Here is a 21,743-nt window from a genome sequence, read left to right on the forward strand (position 1 = left end):
ACGGACCAATCCTGTAAACTTGGTTGGTTTTGCACAAATCGGCCTCCTGGTGGCGCTATAACAGACCCATGTGAAGAATTTGGGGCAGAGGTTTTGAATTGGCATCCAGGGAGTGTGTGTGCACAGTTTCGCAGCGACCGGGCCAACGGTGCCGGAGATTAGCTGGTCGCAGACGGACAGGACACACAGAGGTACACACGGACGGTATACACACTAGCCTCAGGCTAGTGTGTCAACACTAGCCTGAGGCTATTGTTGTAGGCACAACAATGCCTACTCCATTCTCTACACTACGTGACTGTCAGTGGTGGAAAAAGTACTACATTTTTTTTACTTAAGTAAAAGTATCAATACTGCAATGTAGAAGTACTCTGTTACAAGTTAAAGTCCGGAATTCAAAATTTACCTGAGTAAAGGTAGAAAAATATAGCACCTGATGAAGCCAACACGGCGAAACGCGTCGTGCTAATAAAGCCTAAAAATGAAGCATTAACTGAGTCTTGAGTCCATCATCATTGGGAGTGTGCGGTTCCTTCCAAAGAGAAGCAGAGGGAAGGTTTATTTCTTTTCATAAGGTAGAAAAGTATTGGTATCAAAATGTACTTAAAGTACCAAAAGTAGGCTACTAAAATGTTTGTACATTTGTACGTTTGTACATCTAAAGCTCACAACGAGCTTGTAGATCTGCTATTTTCAGATAGCCTATGTATAAAATAGGGCTAAAGTGGTTAATGTATGTTGCATAATGTAATAATTTTCTAAGTAACTAACAACTAAAGTTTTCAAATACTTGTAGTGGAGTAATACAATATTTGCCTCTGAGATGTAGTAGAGTAGGAGTAAAAGTATCGACAATTTAAAATACTCCAGTAAAGTAAAAGTACCTCAAAATTGTACTTAAAGGACGACTTCACCGCTTTTCAACCTATCTTCATATAATTGGTCCTCACTAATACTCATGATAAAATGGTAAAAAAATAATCTACTCGGTCTGTGTCTCAGAGGAGGGCTGTGGACAGTTCAGAGTCCCGTCTACCAGTGACATCATCAATGGGGAATCCAAGCTAATAGAAACTGCAGGCTTTCTATTCCTGGAAAGTTGCAATGCAATAAAAGAAGCCATTGTTCTCGTGTTAATACAAATCTAAATAAAAAATTTGAAATCTTGTTGGAAAAAAAAATCATGCCTAACGATGATGTCACTGGTAGACAGGTTTCTGGACTGTCCACAGCCCTCCTATGAGACACAGACCAAGTAGAAAAAAATTGTACCATTTTATCATGAGTATTAGTGAGGACCAATTATATGAAGATAGGTTGAAAAGCGGTGAAGTCGTCCTTTAAGTACAGTATGTAAATGTACTTAGTTACTTTACACCAGTGGTGACTATTTACCTTGTTAATTGTTTTGCTATTGGCTCTTGGATGTATGTATTGTGTTGATAGTGTGTTGTTGTAGCTTGTAGGGCTGATGCCCAGACCAGAGTCTCCATCCAGCTGTGTGTCTATGAAGAGTGACCGGTCTAAAGAACAACCTGTTGACTTCACTATGGAACCTTCAGACACAAAGTATGTGAATCCTCCACAATATACACAACACTATAACATGACAATGGCCGCGTTTCCCAACGAGATTCGTAGAGATGCTGCGTTGAGATCCTGCGCAGGTTGTACGACGGGTCTAACGTGCGTCCACACAATCTGCGCAGTACCATAGCAGGCACGTAGATTTCAGGTCATGTGTAGCCTACGCAGCTTGCGTAAGAGCCTGGGACCCGGCGAAACCAACGCTCTACCCTCATTAGTAGCAGCTGGTTGTGCCCAACGTGCAATCGGTTCCCACGTCCACAGCGTTACGTGTCTGCTAAAACTACATTTGGGAGACAGAATGGCGTATCCTACTCTCCTCCTACTTCTGCGAGAGGCGTAGCCCTGCAGTGCTGCCCTACGAAGCAGTTTGTTACTAGCGCCCTGGGGCGGTAGTAACACCCATCGTAGCGAAATAGATCTATCCGACCGACCGACCGACCACACACACACACACACACACACACACACACACATTTAATTTATTTATATATATATATATATATATATATATATATATATATATGTATATGTATATGTATATGTATATATATATATATATATGTATATGTATATGTATATGTATATATATATATATATATATATATATATATATATATATATATATATATATATACACACACACACACACACACACACACACACACACACACACACACACACAACGCGGGCAGCTGCGCTGCTTCTAGCCCTGATTCAGAGCGTTAGTGGGTACAGCCACACATGTCCGTAAAGCGTCCGTCAAGTTTCCGGAAGTCCCATCCACTCCCATGTTAAGTTTAAAACCGGAAGTACCGTTCCGTTTTTTTTTTTAACATGGGAGTGGATGGGACCTCCGGCGTCCGTACGGCAACTTGACGGACGCTTTACGGACATGTGTGGCTGTAGTTCACTAACGCTCTGAACCAGGGCTTCGTCCTCTATATGCATGAACCCGAAGTTTACAAATTGTACTCTCACGGATGATCCGATCGTCTGATACAAATATTAAGCATATGCCAAGTTAACTAAAGGTATATAAATGATGCTGAGCTAAACATGTTTCCTAAATTTCGAAGTTTTATAGTTAAACGTTATGATGAAAGTCCCCAGTTCCTCTCACAAAGTGACAGCTGTTGCGCTCGCCATTTTTATGAATGGTTAAAAAATCTTTTGAAACTAGCAGATCTACAAGCTCACAATGCTTCACAAGCTTGTAGATCTGCTATTTTCAAAAGATTTTAATACATATTAAATTTGGGAAATGGGACATTCTGCATACCTTTACTTTTGGTATTTTAAGTATATTTAATTTACTTGCATAATGGGGACACTTTAGTGTTTTATTTAACTTGCAGATGTCAACTCACCACTGTAATTTCATTCATAAATATATTATTCAAAAGTTGTATTTGGAGTGGACTGCGTCTGCTTCAGGACATCTGACAGTTGGCTCTGGTATTTTTATGATCCATTTCACTTTCGCAAAGGGTGTTTAAACTGCAGTGTAGCGGCAGACAGCACTACGTAGTTTACGTCGGCTTTACGTAGACTTCGTCCAGGAGGTCTTTACGTCTATGCTGTCTCGCGAAAGTAGTTTTAGCACACACGTAATGAGAACCTACGACGATGGTGCCTCCTGAAGCCAGTTTAGATGCCACGTAGAGCACACACAGCTGCCACTAATGAAGATAGATCGTGGCGGGGTTGCTACTGCGCATGTGCGTGGAGGCTCTTACGCAGCTTCTAGGCTGCGCATGAGCTCATTTTCGTTTGGGAAACCTGGCCACAATGTCATCTCATAAGTGTCTCTCTGTCTGCTTTCTTTCTTTCTTTCTTTCTTTCTTTCTTTCTTTCTTTCTTTCTTTCTTTCTTTCTTTCTTTCTTGGTGAACATTGTTCTGATTATCCAGCTGCATGTCTATGAACAGTGACAGTTCAAAGGATTGACCTTTGAACTTAATTTGTGAACCTGGACCTGAAGACACAAAGTATCACTGATCTGTGTGAACCTCAACTGATAGACACAATGAATGCATTCACATTTGAACTATTTATGAGGATGGTTTTATGTCTTTATAAAATATGTTTAAAGGTGATCAGGGATATGTACACTAAACCTTTTGATTGATTGATTGAATATTGTAATAGACATAAATGTAAAAACAGCACGAGTACAGTCAAACACTTTGTCTAAAAGGATAACACCAAAAACGTCCTTGCGGTCGTGTATTCTTTGGGGTCCTAGGTATTCAATTCATCAACATATAAAATAGCACGAAACATTCAATATCATCACAAATATAAAACACTATATGTACAGAGTAGAACATCTTTAAAATGCTGTTTGTTTTTATTTGTCAATATTTATATGTTTACACAACAATTACTACTATTATTATTACCAGTAGTGGAAGAAGTACACAATTTGTTTGTTTTACTAAAGTAGCAATACCACAAGTATTTATTCAAAATGTTACTTGAGTAGAAGTACACAAGTGTTGATATCAAAATATACTAAGAGTATGTTGTGTATTATGGACCTTATTGCGTATATAGTTATGAACATTATGCAAGTCAAAACCAGGTAGAAATGTAGTTATTTACTAAAGTCAGGAGTAGCCATGAGTTGATTCAGACCCAGACTGGCGTCTGCATACTGTAGCTGATCAAGGACTCTGCTAGGTGTGAAGTACGATTTACATTGCCTTTGTTAACCTGAGAGACAACAGGCCGGGCTTTGTTTTCTCTTCCTGGACATACCTCGACAGAGGATGACACTGATCAAAGGAGTTGATCTTCCACTCACTGGTGGGGGGATTCTCACTGACCCCCACTCACAAGAACTTATTGTAATGTGAGCTACCTAGAGTATAAGAGTTGAACTGAAATGTGAAGTTAGTGAGTGTTGTCCCACGCCGTGAGGCTGGGGGAGTTTCAGTACTGTCCCTCTCCGCTCCTGGCTCTCTGCTATGATGCTGTTTGTACTTGTTGTTTGTTACTGAATAAACCGAATGGATGATTGAGTACATGGAATCTGAATGTCTCCTCTTCTTCTTTTAAACAGCTGGGCCTGGTAACTTCATTTCTATGGCGCTTCATTCACTGTGTGTGTGTGTGTGTGTGTGTGTGTGTGTGTGTGTGTGTGTGTGTGTGTGTGTGTGTGTGTGTGTGTGTGTGTGTGTGTGTGTGTGTGTATATAATTATTTTAATTCATTTTAAATTATAATTGTCTGTGGGAGGAGGGATTGGTGGGGGGGGCGGGTCTAAAAGGGCTCCTGCATAAAAAAAAACTGTAATTTTTCCACCTGTACAGTTGCATATATCATATAATATTATCTCATAATGTCATGATAATAATGTGTTCCTCATTGTTTCTCCCCCCTCTCTATCATTGTCTTTATCTCAGCTGGGACTCCATCACAGCCCCCCCTCTCTCTGCAGCAGACATGAGGAAGTCTTGGCATAAAGACGACACACAGTTTGGCCGTGACCTCCATGTCCGCTGGCTGTGAGTGTTCATCACACAGAAAGCAGAACCAATACAATGTGTTCTCATCATCTTCTAGACCCCAGACCAGCTGAACTATTATCACTTATTTAATGATGAGTTTAATCTGATGTCTGACTTTGTCTCTTTCATTCTCTGTGTGTTGGTGAGCAGTGTAAAGGTCATGTTAACAGGAGACCCAGCTGAGGACATAAAAGACCTGGTGACTGATGCTCAGAACATAGAGAGGAACATATATGAGTCAGCTAACAGCTATGTAAGAACCTAATATTCTCTCCATGACATTTATTTACATGTTCTAATGAATACATGAACTACATGTAGCGGTTCCAAATACATGTCTAACATTTAACTGTTCCTCATTCAGTGACATAAAAAAATAAATAATATAATAAATGTTTTAAAATGTGTCTAAAATAGGGATGCCAGGTAACCACATGAACCCTAGCGTCCTTTTTCTGAGGTGAACGTTCGACGAAAATAGCCGATCTACAAGCTTACAATGCATCCCAATGCAACCCGCTGTGAGCTTTTAGATCGGCTATTTTAGGCAAACAGATTTGGTGTTGACAGAATAAAGCATCAGACCTAGTTCAGAGCCCTGGGGGACCCCGTTCAACTATGTATAAAGGGTTAATGTGGTTATTGTTGCTGTCGGGCAGAAACCTTGTATCTCCACGTTTCAATCCCCCCATAACTTAATGCCCCATTTCATCATACAAGAGTGTCACTCAAAAGTAGTGAAAATAGCAGATCTACAAGCTCACGATGCGACACTGTTATGCCCCAGTCTAGGGGTACCTGAGACACAACATGAATATGTTCCCGCCTTCCCCAACTCCCAAGTAGCCACACAAACAAAGGGTTTAACATGCAAAAAGTAGTAAGAACAAAGTGGTTAACATAGGTTTGGGTCATACATAAGGGTTTAGGAATAACTGAGGACAACTAGATCAACAAATCAAAATAACTAATTGGAAATGAATGTCTCTGACCTACCAATAATACAATATCTTACCTTCCTAACATAAACAATAAGCAAAAGGATCAACCAGCTCAAAAGCAACCTATACCAACTCAAAGTAACTATATCAAAACAGAGAACTCCTAAGTAACTGAACAAACAGAAGTTATGGTGGCCAGTTGGAAGAGGAGGAAGACGGGCTCTGCCTCCTGCGTGCGGCACTGAAGATTGTGTTTTTCTCATATACTCTAAGGAACCTCCATCCTAATAGCCACACGGAAGGCAGAACTCCTGGAAGTTTGGCCAGGAGTTGGCCAATCGCTGTCCGGCCTGGAAGTGTTCCCCACCAATCGCCTTCCGGGCTTGGCACACCTGAATTTGCTTACATTCACCCACACAGTCTCAACTCTACCTGGCACACGCACACCATTCCACACTAGAACCAAATCATAACTAAATACTAGAAAAAGTGCTCCTCGGAGCACAGGTCTCCGCCAGGTCAGGTACGTTATTCTGGCCTCCTGGTGGCACTATAATAGGCCAATGTGAAAAGGGTGCCATTTATTCTTAGGTATTTCACGGCAATCAGACACTGCATTCATGATTTGAGGCATTTTGTTCCAAAAATGTGTTTTGCTAAATTAGACCTGCTGTTGGCGCTATAACAGGCCAATGTGAAAAGGTTGGCATTTCTTCCTTGGCCTAGTGGGAATGTGCGTGTGAAAATTCACGGAAATCGCAAGCTGGGTGCATAGTTTGAGGCTTTTTGTTCAAAACGGACCAATCCTGCAAACTTTGGAAGCCTACCATAGGCAATGAGGATGGAATATGGGAAATCGGACAGATTTGTGTTGATCACATGACTATAGAGATACTGTGTACCGATTTGCATGACGTTTGGATAAAATCTGTAGGATAAATGTAAAGAAATGGGGTTTGCACAAATCGGCCTCCTGGTGGCGCTATAACAGGCCCATGTGAAAAAATTGGGGCACAGTTTCGGAGCGACCGGGCCAACGGTGCCGGAGATTAGCTGCTAACACACAGACAGGACGGACACACACACGGACACACGGACGGACGGACAGGGGGCAAAACATACTCTCTCGCCAGGCCTAAACAATAACCACAAATAAGACCACAGTCGTAGCAGACACGTTGTGAACTTGTAGTTTAGCTTTATTAACAATATAAACCCTATATACTTACATTGAACAGGGTACCTCATGGGTCTATTCTTGGCCCTCTACAGTCCTTCTACAGATCTATACACTATTGTGAGCTTGTAGATCTGCTATTTCCACGGAATGTTTTCCCCAGAATAGGGAAGCTAGGGTTCATGAGGTTAACAGTGTTCTACTTACATGGGGTTAAACGTATCAATACTGCAATACAGAAATACTCTGTTACAAGTAAAAGTAAAAGTCTCAAAATATACTTAAGTAAAAGTATAAATGTATTGGCATCAAAATGTACTTAAAGTACCAAAAGTAAAAGTACTCATTATACAGACTGTCGCATTTCAAGTTTTCAAATGTGTGAGATGGTGTCTCTCTCACTCTCCTATTGGTCAGATGGTGCATATGTTTCAATATTCACATTGATACCATAAACGTCTGATAGCTATAAAGTCAAGACAGACTGCACACATTATTCCAAATTGTCAAATCCCTTTAATCACTCACCTCAGCAATAGAACTCTCACGCATCACCTTTTTTGCTTGAAGATCTGTTATTTTTGCACACGCATGCATCCAAAGGCCCTCCCCCTTTTAACTGCCTGCTCTTGGCAGCGCAGCATGACACACAGAGGAGTTCTAAATAATTAGACGTTTGTTTTCAAATTCAGTTAATAAAAACTAACGTTAAAAACTTGACTGGACAGGGTAAATTGCAGGGTAGACCCGGCAGCTAACATTTTGGATGTGTTAAGCATAGAACATTAGTTAATCTTAAGATCTATGTTGTTGATTCTCCTGTCGGCGACATCTGGGAATATCACTGTAATGATCAATGGAATGACATGAGCGTAAATGCGCGCAGCGTCCTTCATACAAGAGACGCACGCACCTAACATTTATGCTTTGAAGTGCACGTCTCATGGTGCATTTGAGTTAGTGCAGTTTTCCACTTGGGGGGATTTGACAGCGTGAGAAATATGATTTGTGGTGTGAGTGTGTGTGAAGAGGGTCATTTGCGTGTGTCTCACGCTCATTGTGTGAGAGTTGGCAGCTCTGGTTAAGGAACAGTGTGTTAACACTTGATGTAGCTTCACTCTGTCATTGTCTGTTGATGTGTGAAATACAGGAGGAATACTATGAACTGAATATTATGAAGAGGTCTGAGCTGAGGAACAAGAGTCAGATGAAGATGGGTAAGGTTCTAGCCACACACATCTTTCCCCCACCAAATATCTTTGTCAAAAATAGCAGATCTACAAGCTCACAATGTGACGCGTTGTGAGATCGTCTAATTCTGTCAGTTGTTCGTACATTTTCACAGAATGTTCATCTATTATGAGCTGTCCAGAATAGTGAGTCTAGGGTTGATGTGGTTAAACTAACATGTTCACACTGTGTCCATTTAACTCTTACTTCATGCTGGAGGGGGAGGGGCTAACCTCCAAGTATGATGTAAAATGGCCGCTGTGTGAACATGGTTCATTGAGTTTACAGTGATATTTATGTACAGTCATAAAACAATGTATCAGACCTCATGTCTGCTATACTCATCATGTGTAATGAATAATGTTTGTTTGTTGTTCTTCTGTAGAGAAGAAGATGAAGTCCATGGATCAGACATCAACACCTCCCCTTCCTCCTGGTGACAAGGTAATTTGTGCTATTGTTTTGACTATTTTTTAAATTTCAGTTTAGTTTTAATTCATTTTAAAACAGACTTACTAGTTTTTTTTAATTTCTTATGTTATTATATTTTGTGTTTTAGTGTTTTTTTTATTTATTATAACTATATAATAAACTTGAAAGAATATCATGGATTAATCACTCTGTTCATAAAACCTTTATGCATTCAAATGTCATAGATCATAGTCTTATGTATTTTATGTCATAACAGTTGAGGGTTACCAGCTGGAATTAAATTCACCTTTAAAACGTATTATTACACGGCTTGGTTGAATGCTTGATTCTGAATGGAAAATCACTGAATTCAGCACTATGTTATTTTTTTATAATGACCGCTGAACTCAATTACAGACCGTCTAATTAAAGACTCATAGAACCTGCTCAATTCAATCTACGTAGCTTGATTTTTGCCGTATCCAACATGGCAGCCATGTAAACAAACACACAATGTCATTTACAGCTAAACAGTACACTCGAGAATGTTCCTGAAAACATTTGAAGAAATAGACAATGCAGTAACAGAATATTGATTTTATCTGATCAACACTTGTCCAATCCGTTGTTTTCCGAGCCGACCGCGTTGCACTGGACGCACCTTTCATTACTGTAAGCAATGAAATTCTTTTGTTGTTACTTTTGTTATATATTTGTTTATTAAGTAGCCGTATAATAAGCGGGATCATCAATGCAGAGCAGGTCATTATTGAGAAATAAACCCAGACAGGGTGATTAGACGCTGACGTGAAGCAGATCCAGCATTTATAAACACAAACAGATGTTTTCACTTATTTTAATATCATGCCAGATGTTCAGCTTCTATATGATCTGGGAGTCATTCAAGGCCTACTTAAACTTCTTGTTCTCTCTAGCTTCATCAAGCGTCCTCATCTACAAGAAAACCTCCTGACACTATTGAACCTGGACCTTCACACACAAAGTATGTGAATCCTCCTAAACAATATAAACACTATACAATATGCACAACACTATAACATTGTACAATATACATAACACTATATCACAACCATTTGATCTCATGCTGAGTTCAATGCATTAAAAAAAGCACAGAGGTACAGTTTATACAAGGGCTGGTAAAATGGATAAACCCAAGAAAGCACTATGGCTTGTTTCCGTTGGGGTCCTGTGTATTCAATTCATCAGTACATTTAAAGACAAACAATAATATACAAAATATTCAAAAACATATAATAAACGAGTAGTTAAAAAAGTAAATAAATATGTACAGTAAACAGTTGGGGGTGGGTCTCTGGTAAACACTGTTATAGATGTTATAGAGCTCTGCAATGACATCACCCCCAGATGTTTTGGATCACACCGAATGAGCTTGTAGATGACATGTCGGTTTCCACGTGTCATCATAATTCTAATTATTATTAATATTTTTTTGTAATTTATACACAACTAATAAATATCCTATTTATAAAATAGGGCTAAAGTGGTTGATGTAGGTTTTATAATGTAATAATTTATATCTGCAAAGTAACTAGTAACTAAGGTTTTCAAATAATTGTAGTGGAGTAAAAGTACAATATTTGCCTGCCCTGAGATGTAGTGGAGTAGAAGTAAAGTAAAAGTACCTCAACATTGTACTTAAGTACAGTACTTACACCACTGGTGAAGAATTACCTTGTTTAGTGTTTTGCTATTGGCTCTTGGATGTATTTATTCTGTTGATAGTGTGTTGTTGTAGCTTGTAGGGCTGATGCATCTTTATGTATCAGATCTAGTGGTCGTGTGGTTCTCAGTCACCATGACTGATTCCACTCATTTGGTTTAACCCATTAAGAGCGGGAACGCATCTGTGTGTAATTTTTTTATTTATTTGGCTATTCAAAAATAGCAGATCTACAAGCTCATAGCGCGGCACCGAGTGCCGCGCTATGAGCATGTAGATCTGCTATTTATTTTTTTTATCCTGGGTCTTCGAATATATATATATATATTTTTAAAGCAAACATTTGTAACTCAAATCTTTGCTTCTGGAAGATTCTACAAATGTCTTCTAAATCCTAACAGTTTTTTGAAAAAAACGTATTGCTATAATATCAGTGTTTTTAAAAAAAAAATGTATTTGGCCGTGGACCCCCATCTCAAAAAAATTTGTTCCAGGGACACCCTGAAGTTGTAACAGAGAAAAATGTTTTATAAAAAATATATATTTGTAGATCTGTATTTTTCAAAAACAGCAGATCTACAATTTCATATGCTATGAGCTTGTATATCTGCTATTTTTGAATAGCCCCAAAAAGTTCTAAATATGACAGAGATCTGTTCTTGGTCTTAATGGGTTAAGATGAAAGAATATTTAAATGGCAAACTAGCAATAGAATACATAATAGATAACTCTATAGTAGTCTAGGCTTTGAATTATTTTGAAGAAAACACATTTTGCATTTGAAAATGCTTGTTAAAAGGTTTTAAAATAGCCTATATCTACAATCTCACAACACATTGTATACTGTAGCGATGCGCTGTGAGCTTGTAGATTGTCTGTTTTTAAATAGCCAATGTATATTACTGGTTCAATTATTTTGATGCTAATATGAACTTTTGCTTGGTACCTCACTGAACCTCCCCAGGGACCCCACTTTGAGAAGCAGTGCATCAGTGGTTCAAAATATCATCTTCAATATGGTCACATCCTGTTGAAGATGACATGTAAATCAGTGCTTCTGAGTCTTAAAGCGGGGTCCTGGGGGGGGGGGGGGGTTGATATTAGCATCAACATCATTTAACCAGTAATATTATACATTGGCTCACAGCGCATCGCTAAACGATGTGTTATGAGCTTGTATACCTGCTATCAAATAGCTGGTGTAGTGTAACTAGTTAAACTGATGTTGATGCTACATTATTTAATCATTTAGCTGGGGACCCTGTGTGTGTGTGTGTGTGTGTGTGTGTGTGTGTGTGTGTGTGTGTGTGTGTGTGTGTGTGTGTGTGTGTGTGTGTGTGTGTGTGTGTGTGTGTGTGTGTGTGTGTGTGTGTGTGTGTGTGTGTGTGTGTGTGTGTGTGTGTGGGCGAGTGAGAGAGATCATGATGTGACCTAGTCACTTCTTTTGGGCTTGTTTTCATAGACCTGGCTGCTTGTTTCTGACACACAATCTGGCAGAACTGAACACTGTAAGAAGTGGGAAGTAAACACAGTCCTCCACTAAGTTCATATAGTCTGTCAGTCTGTCTGTCTGTCTGTCTGTCTGTCTGTAGCCTATCTCTCACTCTGTCTCTCGCTCCGTCTCTCTGTCTCCCTCCTCATTCTGTGTGTGTGTGTGTGTGTGTGTGTGTGTGTCAGTGAGCCATAGTCGGCTATTAGACCTCCGTCTAAAACAGGGTTATAATTGGTCTAACATGTTGTGAAAGTTTTTTAGACGTATATAGGCTTAGCCTAGACGTTGATCAGCTGTTTTTTAAGAGTTTATATATAGACGTCTATATTATAGATGTCATTTCAACGGCTATAATATAGACGGTCTATAAATAGACGCTTAAAAAACAGCTGATCAACGTCTGGGTAAGCCTAGACGTCTAAAAAACTTTCACAACATGTTAGACCAATTATAACCCTGTTTTAGACTAGACCTTAGACGTATTTTAGATGTCTAATAGCCCGAAAAATGCTCAGTGGGGTGTGTGTGTGTGTGTGTGTGTGTGTGTGTGTGTGTGTGTGTGTGTGTGTGTGTGTGTGTGTGTGTGTGTGTGTGTGTGTGTGTGTGTGTGTGTGTGTGTGTGTGTGTGTGTGTGTGTGTGTGTGTGTGTGTGTGTGTGTGTAAACATTTTAAGTACATTATTACTTATTTTATGTTGTTAAAGTTAATGTTGTTTAAGTGTGTTATAGCTTATACCAGAAACCTTCAGTATTGCTTACAAAGTTTCTCTAAACCCTAAAGTTTTTACTTTCACTTTCTACTTATTACTCTGTCTGTCTGTCTGTCTGTAGCCTATCTCTTGCTCTGTCTCCGTCTCCACGCAAACATGACCTTTTATTTGGCTCTGTACTTTATTTGTGTAGCACCTTTCATGGCATGAAATGCAGCTCAAAAGTGCTTTACTGAGCAAGAATACAATTACAGTACCAATTTAACAATAAAGCAAAAAAAAAGAAAAGCATAAAACAACATTAAGATAATAGCAAAAGGCAGTGAATCAGGCAATACAGTGAGGATATGGGTAACAACACAGAGATTTAAAAATCAACCAAAAAATCAGCTAAAAGCAAGAGTGAAGAAGTAGGTCTTGAGCTGTGCTTTAAAGCTATCGACAGAGGCTGCCTGTCTTAGTTTTAATGGGAGTTTATTCCACGCTGTCGGTCCATAGCAACGGGTCATGGTTTCATAAGTAACTTCGACTCCTTCTGGACCAGAAGAGACCTGTACAAGCCAGACAACCTCCATCTTAATAACAAGGGGACTAGTTTACTTGCATTTAACATCAAAACCCAGCTACGAAGCTCTTGATGGGCCAGGAGGACAGGACCCAATAGTGACCCCTCCACCTCTACTTTGGTATTACATCCCCTGTCCCTCCTAGTCTCAGCCCCTGTCTGTCCCCCTGCCCCAGTGTCTCCTGTTCCCCTACCCCACGACACCTTAGCTAGTCCCTCCTTCATACCAGTGCTCATTAGAAATAGGCCTTGCCTGTTTACTCCACCAGCACGCTCAGTCAATAATAATATTTTAATCAGACCCCCTATTCATAATCACTCTGTGATCTGCTCCCCTGCCACTTCCCCTGTCTTAATGTATCTCTTAAATGTTAGATCTCTGCATCTGAAATCTGCTATCTGTCAAGATTTTATCATGTCTAACAAAATTGATTTTTTCATGATCACAGAGTCCTGGCTGGGTCCTCATGACATGGTTTCTCTCAAGGCAGCCACCCCCCCTGACTTTTCCTGTCTTGATCTCCCTAGACTGACAAGCCGGGGCGGTGGTCTTGCGGTTATTTATAGAGATAATTTTAAGTGCTCCTTGGTTGAACTTGTTAGTTTTTTATCATTTGAGGTCCTGGCCTTAAAGGCAAGATTCCACTTTTATGCATATTCATTTATAGGCCTCCCAAACTTCTTGGTTTTATAGATGAATTCTATGGCCCAGCACGACAGTGTCCTCATCGTCGGTGATTTTAACATTCTGTTGCCCGTCTTCCTCTGCTTTAGCCACTGATTTTATTAGTCTTTATGAATCTTTTAACTTTGTACAATCAGTTAATGGTCCAACCCACATAAAGGGACATACATTGGATCTTGTGCTATCCACTGGTGTCTCTTTAAATAACCTAGAGCTAGAAATATTTCCGCCCTCAGACCATAAAGCAGCACGTTTTCAGACCCTTATCCCTCTCCCGGACCCTAAAGGTGGCCTTACACTACGAGATAATCTTAATATTAACGATATTTAAAATCGGGTATCATCACACACTACAAGATAATCTTTCAAGATTCTCTCTCAGATTATCTTAAACATGCACACACTACACGATTAAAAAAATCGGGGGCATCTCACACTACAAGATTCTATCCAGATTCTCGGGCTTGCCCGAACAGCAATAATAAATAGAAAAATATATTTAAAAAATAATAATTATGAATTATTAATAATTATGATTATATAAGATATTATATCAGTAGCCTATATTATTTTGATATTAAATAAAGTTACACATTACAATCCGTACATTTTCATATGTCAATTCAGTGTTTTTCTCCGACAGCCAGCTGCGCTCCTGAGCAGCGCAGCGCAGCCACACACACACACACACACACACACACACACACACACACACACACACACACACACACACAAACACACAGTGCACCGCGTCAGAGCAGATCTACAAGCTCACAACACGTCTCATTCGCGGTAGGCTATTTGTGGTCTTGTATATTGCATTAGCTGTAGAATACAACTCTCGTAGACGTATTTATGGTTATGACGTTTTCAATCTACGAGAGTTGTAGGGTTCACCCCCCATGGACACAGGGACTTTCAGCACTATACCCCGTAGACACTCTAAACATGTACAAATTGAAAATAAAGGTGCTTATTCCCACGCCCCAAATGTTAACTCTCGCTACGGGGTAGTACTTTAATGTAATAATCCATATCTTTCAATAAATAAGTGTTTTAATGCCGTCTGTGGCCGAACGCCATTTTTTCACCCTTGTTTACTTCCTGTTTACATTGAGTGTAATTCCGGGTTTCACCAGATGGGCGCGTCACTACCGCCCATTGGGAACTTCCGACAGAATCAGCCACAGACGGCATTAAACACTTCTTTATTGAAATATATTGTGTGTGTGTGTGTGTGTGTGTGTGTGTGTGTGTGTGTGTGTGTGTGTGTGTGTGTGAGTGAAACTTATGATTATTAAATCATAAGAAAACATTATGATTTTTTCTTATCACGGAAGGTTTGCTTTACGTGGAAGCTTGAATTGTTGTAGCTCAAGCTATCACAGCAGGTTTTGCTTCTTATGTGGATAGCTCTGGATTGTTTGTAGCATAGGCTAGCACAGCATGTTTTGCTTCCCACGTGGAAGCTTGGATTGTTCGTAGCTAATTCAGTTGTTTTGCTTCTTATGTGGAAGCTTGGATTGTTGGTAGCACAAGCTAAACACAGCATGTTTTACTTCCCATGTGTAAAGCTATCAAATTGGTTGTAGCACAAGCTAACTCAGCATGCCTTGCTTATGTGGATAGCTGGATGGTTGTAGCACAAGCTAACACGGCATGCTTGCTTCCATGTGGAAGGTATATGGTATATAGAAAAGTTGGTTGCCAAGTGATGTTGTCATGTTATGAGTAGCCTCGATCTCCAGGCTTTTATTGTTTAGTTTTGCTAAAAAATAAAAGCCTGGCCCAGCGCGTCGGTGTACTCGGTATGAGGAAGTGTTTCACTTCCCAACCAACCAGAGTGCAGTGGGCGTCGCTCGTAATGTTGTGTTAACGGGGCGGGTGTTGACGGACAGATCGGTGAACCAATGGGATCAGGCGCAATCTCTCGCCGGCTCTATACACCCGCCCCTCTATACACGAAATCAGGAGCGTTGGGTCAGTCTATGTTATGAGCAACAAGCTTACAGAAGTAAAGTTATTGCAACAGGATAGATGGTGGGGCTTTAGTGGAGTCAAGATATCAGTCATTTGTCATGTTGGCTGGTGCGCCCCAAATAAAAAAAAAATATTTTGCCGCGACATATCTCGCAGGACGGATAAAGAGGGACTCCGATCCTGGCTGCTCCTGTTATCAATAGTTACACTATGTTGATGGGCTCTTGCTTTTCTCATGCTTATCAAAAGCTGGGTGACTGGAAGTCTTTGTCCCCGTATAAAAGGCGCTGCTTTATCCGCCAGATTGGGATGCTCACGGCATATTTGGCACCACATCACGGTGTGTTCATCACTGGTGACGAGTGTTGCAGCGCAACCAGCAGCTTGCGGTGTGCGACTGACTGTGTCAGGATTTGAGGCCACACTCGCGCATTGGCGTGCAAGTATGTGTCCCCACACATCCACAGTGAAGCACGCACTTTTCATTGTGGATGTGTGAGTGGCTTCAGGAAGTAAATTTCTGTCCCAGCGGTCTATAACGGCGTCATATCGTGCAGGGTGGCTTACCATGGTAATTGCAAGAATAATTCTGCTTCTGGTTCTAGATTCTACATCTGTAGATGCGACGCATGCGCACACACAGAGCCAGCGTGTGTGTCGCGACGCATGCGCAGTTTGATCGGGCACAGACGACCCAACCAAGACGGACAGAGGTTACTCAAATTATAGGAAGATGTCTAATAATCTGCGTCAAGCTCTGCAAGCTATAATTTAAGCTTGTATACCGTATTCTTTCTGCATCAACTGCTATGATGTTAATTGCTAATGCTGCCACATGGCGCTTTACCCATTTAGACCGAGGCCGATTCTAAAATCGCCATTTAAATCCTGACTAAGTTCTGGAAACTTCAAATAGTTATTAAAAAATATAAAATGCATGTTGCTATACGGTAAATGGCAACATGAACCCAAAATGGGTTAAATTGGTCATAGGATGGCCGGGCTAATCCAGAATTGCAATAACATTGTGTTTGTCTCTCCATCTGTAGGCCTAAACTTGAACTCGTTCACTGCAAAGCTGCGAGAGATCGGCTCAAGCTGCGGGCTTTCTACAACCTCCATATTGGTGCAGCTACATCTACAGCGCTGCTTGTCCATATGCTATCTTAAATCTCTGGGGCAATGGTCCTCAGGAGCTTACGTAGATATTGGTTAATAAGGATGACATTCATTAAAGTAAAGATAGCATGTCTTTACACACATAGTCAGTACACTTTATTTATTATGGATGATAAACAATAGTTATAATTCATCATAGGATGACCTCATTTATATATAAATGTATATATATATATCAGATTTCTTTGAAAAAGAAAATAAATAGAATGTCCTTTTCGAATCCTACTCGCGGTGCGGCACAGCAGTGGACACCGTATTAGGATACCGTCTAGGACTCCTGGGTTCAGGAATCAACAGGTACCTGGATTCATCAGGCCTGTTGAACACATGGATGCATGCTTGCATTTGTTAAGTTTAGCTTAACAATCAAATGCTGAGGAACTCGGACATTTCATGCTTAGTTGAACTCAAAGTTCATGGAGCTCCACCATTCTCACAGATGGTTGGTCTGAGGTCAGGCTCTGTGTTCCCAAGCGGTTTTGGGGGTTCTTGCTGTTTTGGGGGTCTTTATTCATTCCCTGTAAATGCTATTTGGCATGTAACATTTATTAAAATGTTATTCTTACAGGGAGTGAATGGATTCAGAGACCTGACGCCAAAATATGCTTCTTTATGCTTCCTATATCTATGCTCAAGCTTGCTCAATAAATATATATTCTAATCCAATCCAAGAGTTGTCTGACTGAAATGAGGCGCAGTTTACGGAGCTAGTTCAGGCCAGGCAACTCAAGGGATTGTGCCAACCGATCAGGTGACTAGTCACATACACTCTTCTCCTGGTCGGTGGGTTATAAGTACTGCTCTGCCTACCTGTTCATTCTGGTTGCGCTCTTCTGCTGCGCTGACGTGCCGACGCTGCTGCTGCTCTGCTGCTGAGATCCTGCCGGATCTGCTGCCTTTGCTTGCCTACGTATGCTGCTGACCATGAATAGTCTCATCCCACCGCCTCCCCGGCATCCACCTGTAGGCTCTGTTTCTAGATCCCCGTGGGGGTCTTTATTCATTCCCTGTAAATGCTATTTGGCACGTAACATTTATTAAAATGTTATTCTTACAGGGAGACCTGACGCCAAACTATGCTTCTTTATGTTTCCTATATCTATGCTCAAGCTTGCTCAATAAATATATATATTCTTATCCAATCCAAGAGTTGTCTGACTGAACTCATTTTAAGTCCAACACAACCCCACTCGCAAAATCGTCCCAACATCATCTGCTACCTAGACAACGCGGGCACGAGGCGTGAAATTAACTACTGTGTCGGGGGTAAGATAGCGATTGCGCCGTGCGCTCGGCGCTAAGCCACATTGCACCGCTTCGTGCTGACCGGAAAATTGGGCCATTGGACTGGTTCTACTGTAAGGGCAAATACACCAAAGTAAAACATAAATAAACTAGGTTTTACATAATGAATTTGTCCTAATATTAAAATATCATACAAGTTATCATTATCTCTCTGATATATCCTCGCTTCATTACAATTACTTTGCTAGTTCTTCGGACATTCATAAAACTAAACCATAAGACATTCGAAAACTAAATAAAAACTCATCTACGATCAGTACGATGACTAAAACTAGGACTAAATATATTGACAATTTTGTCAACAAATAAAAACTAGACTAAAATATTAGTGAGGGACTAGTGGAGAAGAGATCCAGTAGAACTAAAAGTCAAGTCATTTTATGTTGGTTGCGCTCAGGTGTGGAGCTTGTAGATCTGCTATTTTCAGCATGCAACCAAGTGTAAAATCAGCCATTACGTGACACCATCAAGGCACCGCCAAAATACATTTTAGTCGACTAAATGAACTGTAGATTTAGTCGACTATAATCTTATGATATTTAGTCGACTAAAACTAGACAAAAACTAACATTTCAGATGACTAAAATATGACTAAAACTAAATGGAATTTTATTCAAAAGACCATGACTAAGACAAAATCTAAATTAGCTGTCAAATGAACACTGCACTCCTCCCCCATCATAATATGAATATGAACTTTAGTGTCAACTTTCTAATAATATCTATGTACTTAGCTTCACTAGAATTCACTTTTGTAAACACTTTCTAAAATGTGAATTAATAGCCTAATGTTTAACCTGTGAACTGTATTCTTGACTACTGGTTATGCAGGAATGCAATAGTACTCCAGTTTAATTGTGATGGAGATACAATAATAGAACTCCAGTATTGATTTAAAATAGGTCAATTTGCAGGTGATCAGGAGCAGATACATTTTATTACACTGGAGTACCTACATTTATAATAGGCCAATTTGCAGGTGTTCCGTTGCTCATTCATTGCAGATTAATTGCCAGTGTGTTGTGTCTGGTGGAACATACTGATGTTATTAACATGACTTGCCCTTTGCCTAGATTTTGTTTACTAGAAACTAGAGAGACATGGAGACTCCTCTATAGCACTCTATAGCAATTATTACAATGTAACATTGTAACTCTGTTACTTACTGTATGTGTGCAAATGTTTGAGATGATGTTTGAGCACTTCAGATTTTAGTCTGGTGGATCATACTTGATGTTATTAACATGACCCTGTTTAAAAATGAATGAATAAACACTAATAACCAGCAACTGTAGCAACATTTTTCATGTAAGGTATTATGCCAGTAGTAACTAAGTATTTGATTGTAGAGAGTGTACAAATGGAACCAAATGGACCCATTTGGGTATGTTGTTTCATGTAAGGTAGTGAAAAGGGAAGGCACAACGTCCATTTATGAATTAACAACTTAAGCCCTGTTTCAAATAGTGAAAATAAAATTTACTTTTATAAAGGCTAAATGTGAATTAATAGCAGCATTTTTAAATGTGAATTAATAGCAGCATTTTTACTATTTACTTTTTAATATGAATAAGAACTTTAGTGTCAACTTTCTAATGACTGTTCCAGCCTGGGGGCTGTGTCTATTTAACTGTTACTTCATACTGGAGGTGGAGGGGCCACCTCCCAGTATGCTGTAAGAACAAAATGGCCGTTGTGTGTGAATGTGGTTAATGAGTTTACAGTGATATTTATGTACAGTCATAAAACAATGTATCAGACCTCATGTCTTCTATACTCATCATGTGTAATGAATGTTTGTTTGTTGTTCTTCTGTAGAGAAGAAGATGAAGTCCATGGATCAGACATCAACACCTCCCCTTCCTTCTGAAGACAAGGTTATTTTTGCTATTGTTTTGACTTTATTTTTTAATTTCAGTTTAGTTTTAATTCATTTTAAAACAGACTTACTAGTTTATTTTATTTCTTATGTTATTATATTTTATGTTTTAGTGTTGTTGTTTTTTATAACTATATAATAAACTTGGTGCAACAGAACCGGTCCAAAGAACGAGGTTAGTTTTACTACAATAAGAAATTAAAGGTACATGTATGGTGTATTAAAAGTTTTTATGAAATCATATAATGACTATGTTCATAAAACATTTATGCATTCAAATGCCATAGATATATAGATATGTTAGATATAATGTAGATATACGTCATAACAGTAGACGTGCACCCAGGGGTGTGTTGAGGGTTATCAGCTGGAATTGAATTCACCTTTAAAACATTACTACACGGCTTGGTTGAATGCTTGATTTTGATTGCCAATCACTGAATTCAGCACTGTTATTTTTTTTTTGTGACCAATTTTTTATTTTATCTTTTTTAAAACAGGCTTTTCAGAGGTAAGAGACATTAGATCACATCCCTGTGTGGGCAAGCAGTTCATACAAGTTCCCACAGTGGCATACAAAAGTGTCTTTTCAGTACATAGATTGTCCGTCAGTATAGTCATGTACTGTATAGCCTGCCTGCTGGCAGTTGTGACAGTCACTTCTTAACCTTAACCTTTTAAATAATGCAATGAAGTGAAAAAACAACGTAAATCATAATTGTTTTTGTTAGATACCCTCCAATCCTGTTACAAGGTAAAAGGGAAAAAAGCAAAAGAACAACAACGGAAAAAACAAGCTTTTTGTTCAGTCTCAGATGTCAAAGTACACGTGTTAGTGGAGTACTGATTTAACCTTCTGGGCCGCAGTAAGTAATATTTGAATCGATTCTGTCCTTGCGCCCTGTGCTCTAGCACTGGATGCCTCCAATCTCAAGACTTAGAAGGACAGCTTCCAACGGTGAATATTGAGATTATGAGGTGGTTTCCATCTCATTACAAACATTTTCTTTGCTGCCGTTAAACCGGCCAGATACTCTGGTGATGCTCTCTTTTTGTGAGGTGTTAATCTTAGAGATGAATCATCATTTAATAATAAAATGTGTGGCAAACAAGGTACAGTGGGGAGAACAAGTATTTGATACACTGCCGATTTTGCAGGTTTTCCCAGTAGTGGTCTGTCATTTTTATCATAGGTACACTTCAACTGTGAGACAGAATCCAGAAAAAAATCCAGAAAGTCACATTTCTTAAGTAATGAATTTGTATTTTATTGCATGAAATAAGTATTTTATCACCTACCAACCAGTAAGAATTCCAGCTCTCACAGACCTCTTTAAGAAGCCCTCCTATTCTCCACTCATTATTAACTGCCCTGTTTGAACTTATTA

At 39.6% G+C, this 21,743-nt stretch overlaps 1 protein-coding gene across 2 annotated transcripts in view; it reads left to right on the plus strand.

Moving 5' to 3' along the window:
• The window catches only part of LOC308077410 (uncharacterized protein), a 76,092-nt gene that overhangs the window by 47,914 nt on the left and 6,435 nt on the right, over window positions 1-21,743 (plus strand). For both annotated transcript variants that reach the window (XM_080418088.1, XM_080418089.1), the window contains 7 exons: window positions 1,460-1,569; window positions 4,996-5,097; window positions 5,251-5,353; window positions 8,369-8,435; window positions 8,834-8,892; window positions 9,795-9,862; window positions 20,295-20,353. In XM_080418088.1, the coding sequence (XP_080274214.1) occupies window positions 1,460-1,569; window positions 4,996-5,097; window positions 5,251-5,353; window positions 8,369-8,435; window positions 8,834-8,892; window positions 9,795-9,862; window positions 20,295-20,346 (561 nt within the window). In that variant the 3' untranslated portion in view covers window positions 20,347-20,353. The remainder of the gene's footprint in view (window positions 1-1,459; window positions 1,570-4,995; window positions 5,098-5,250; window positions 5,354-8,368; window positions 8,436-8,833; window positions 8,893-9,794; window positions 9,863-20,294; window positions 20,354-21,743) is intronic.

This window comes from Gymnoscopelus braueri, assembly GCF_963280865.1.
Source record: "Gymnoscopelus braueri genome assembly, chromosome: 21".
In the NCBI taxonomy this organism is placed as follows: domain Eukaryota; kingdom Metazoa; phylum Chordata; class Actinopteri; order Myctophiformes; family Myctophidae; genus Gymnoscopelus; species Gymnoscopelus braueri.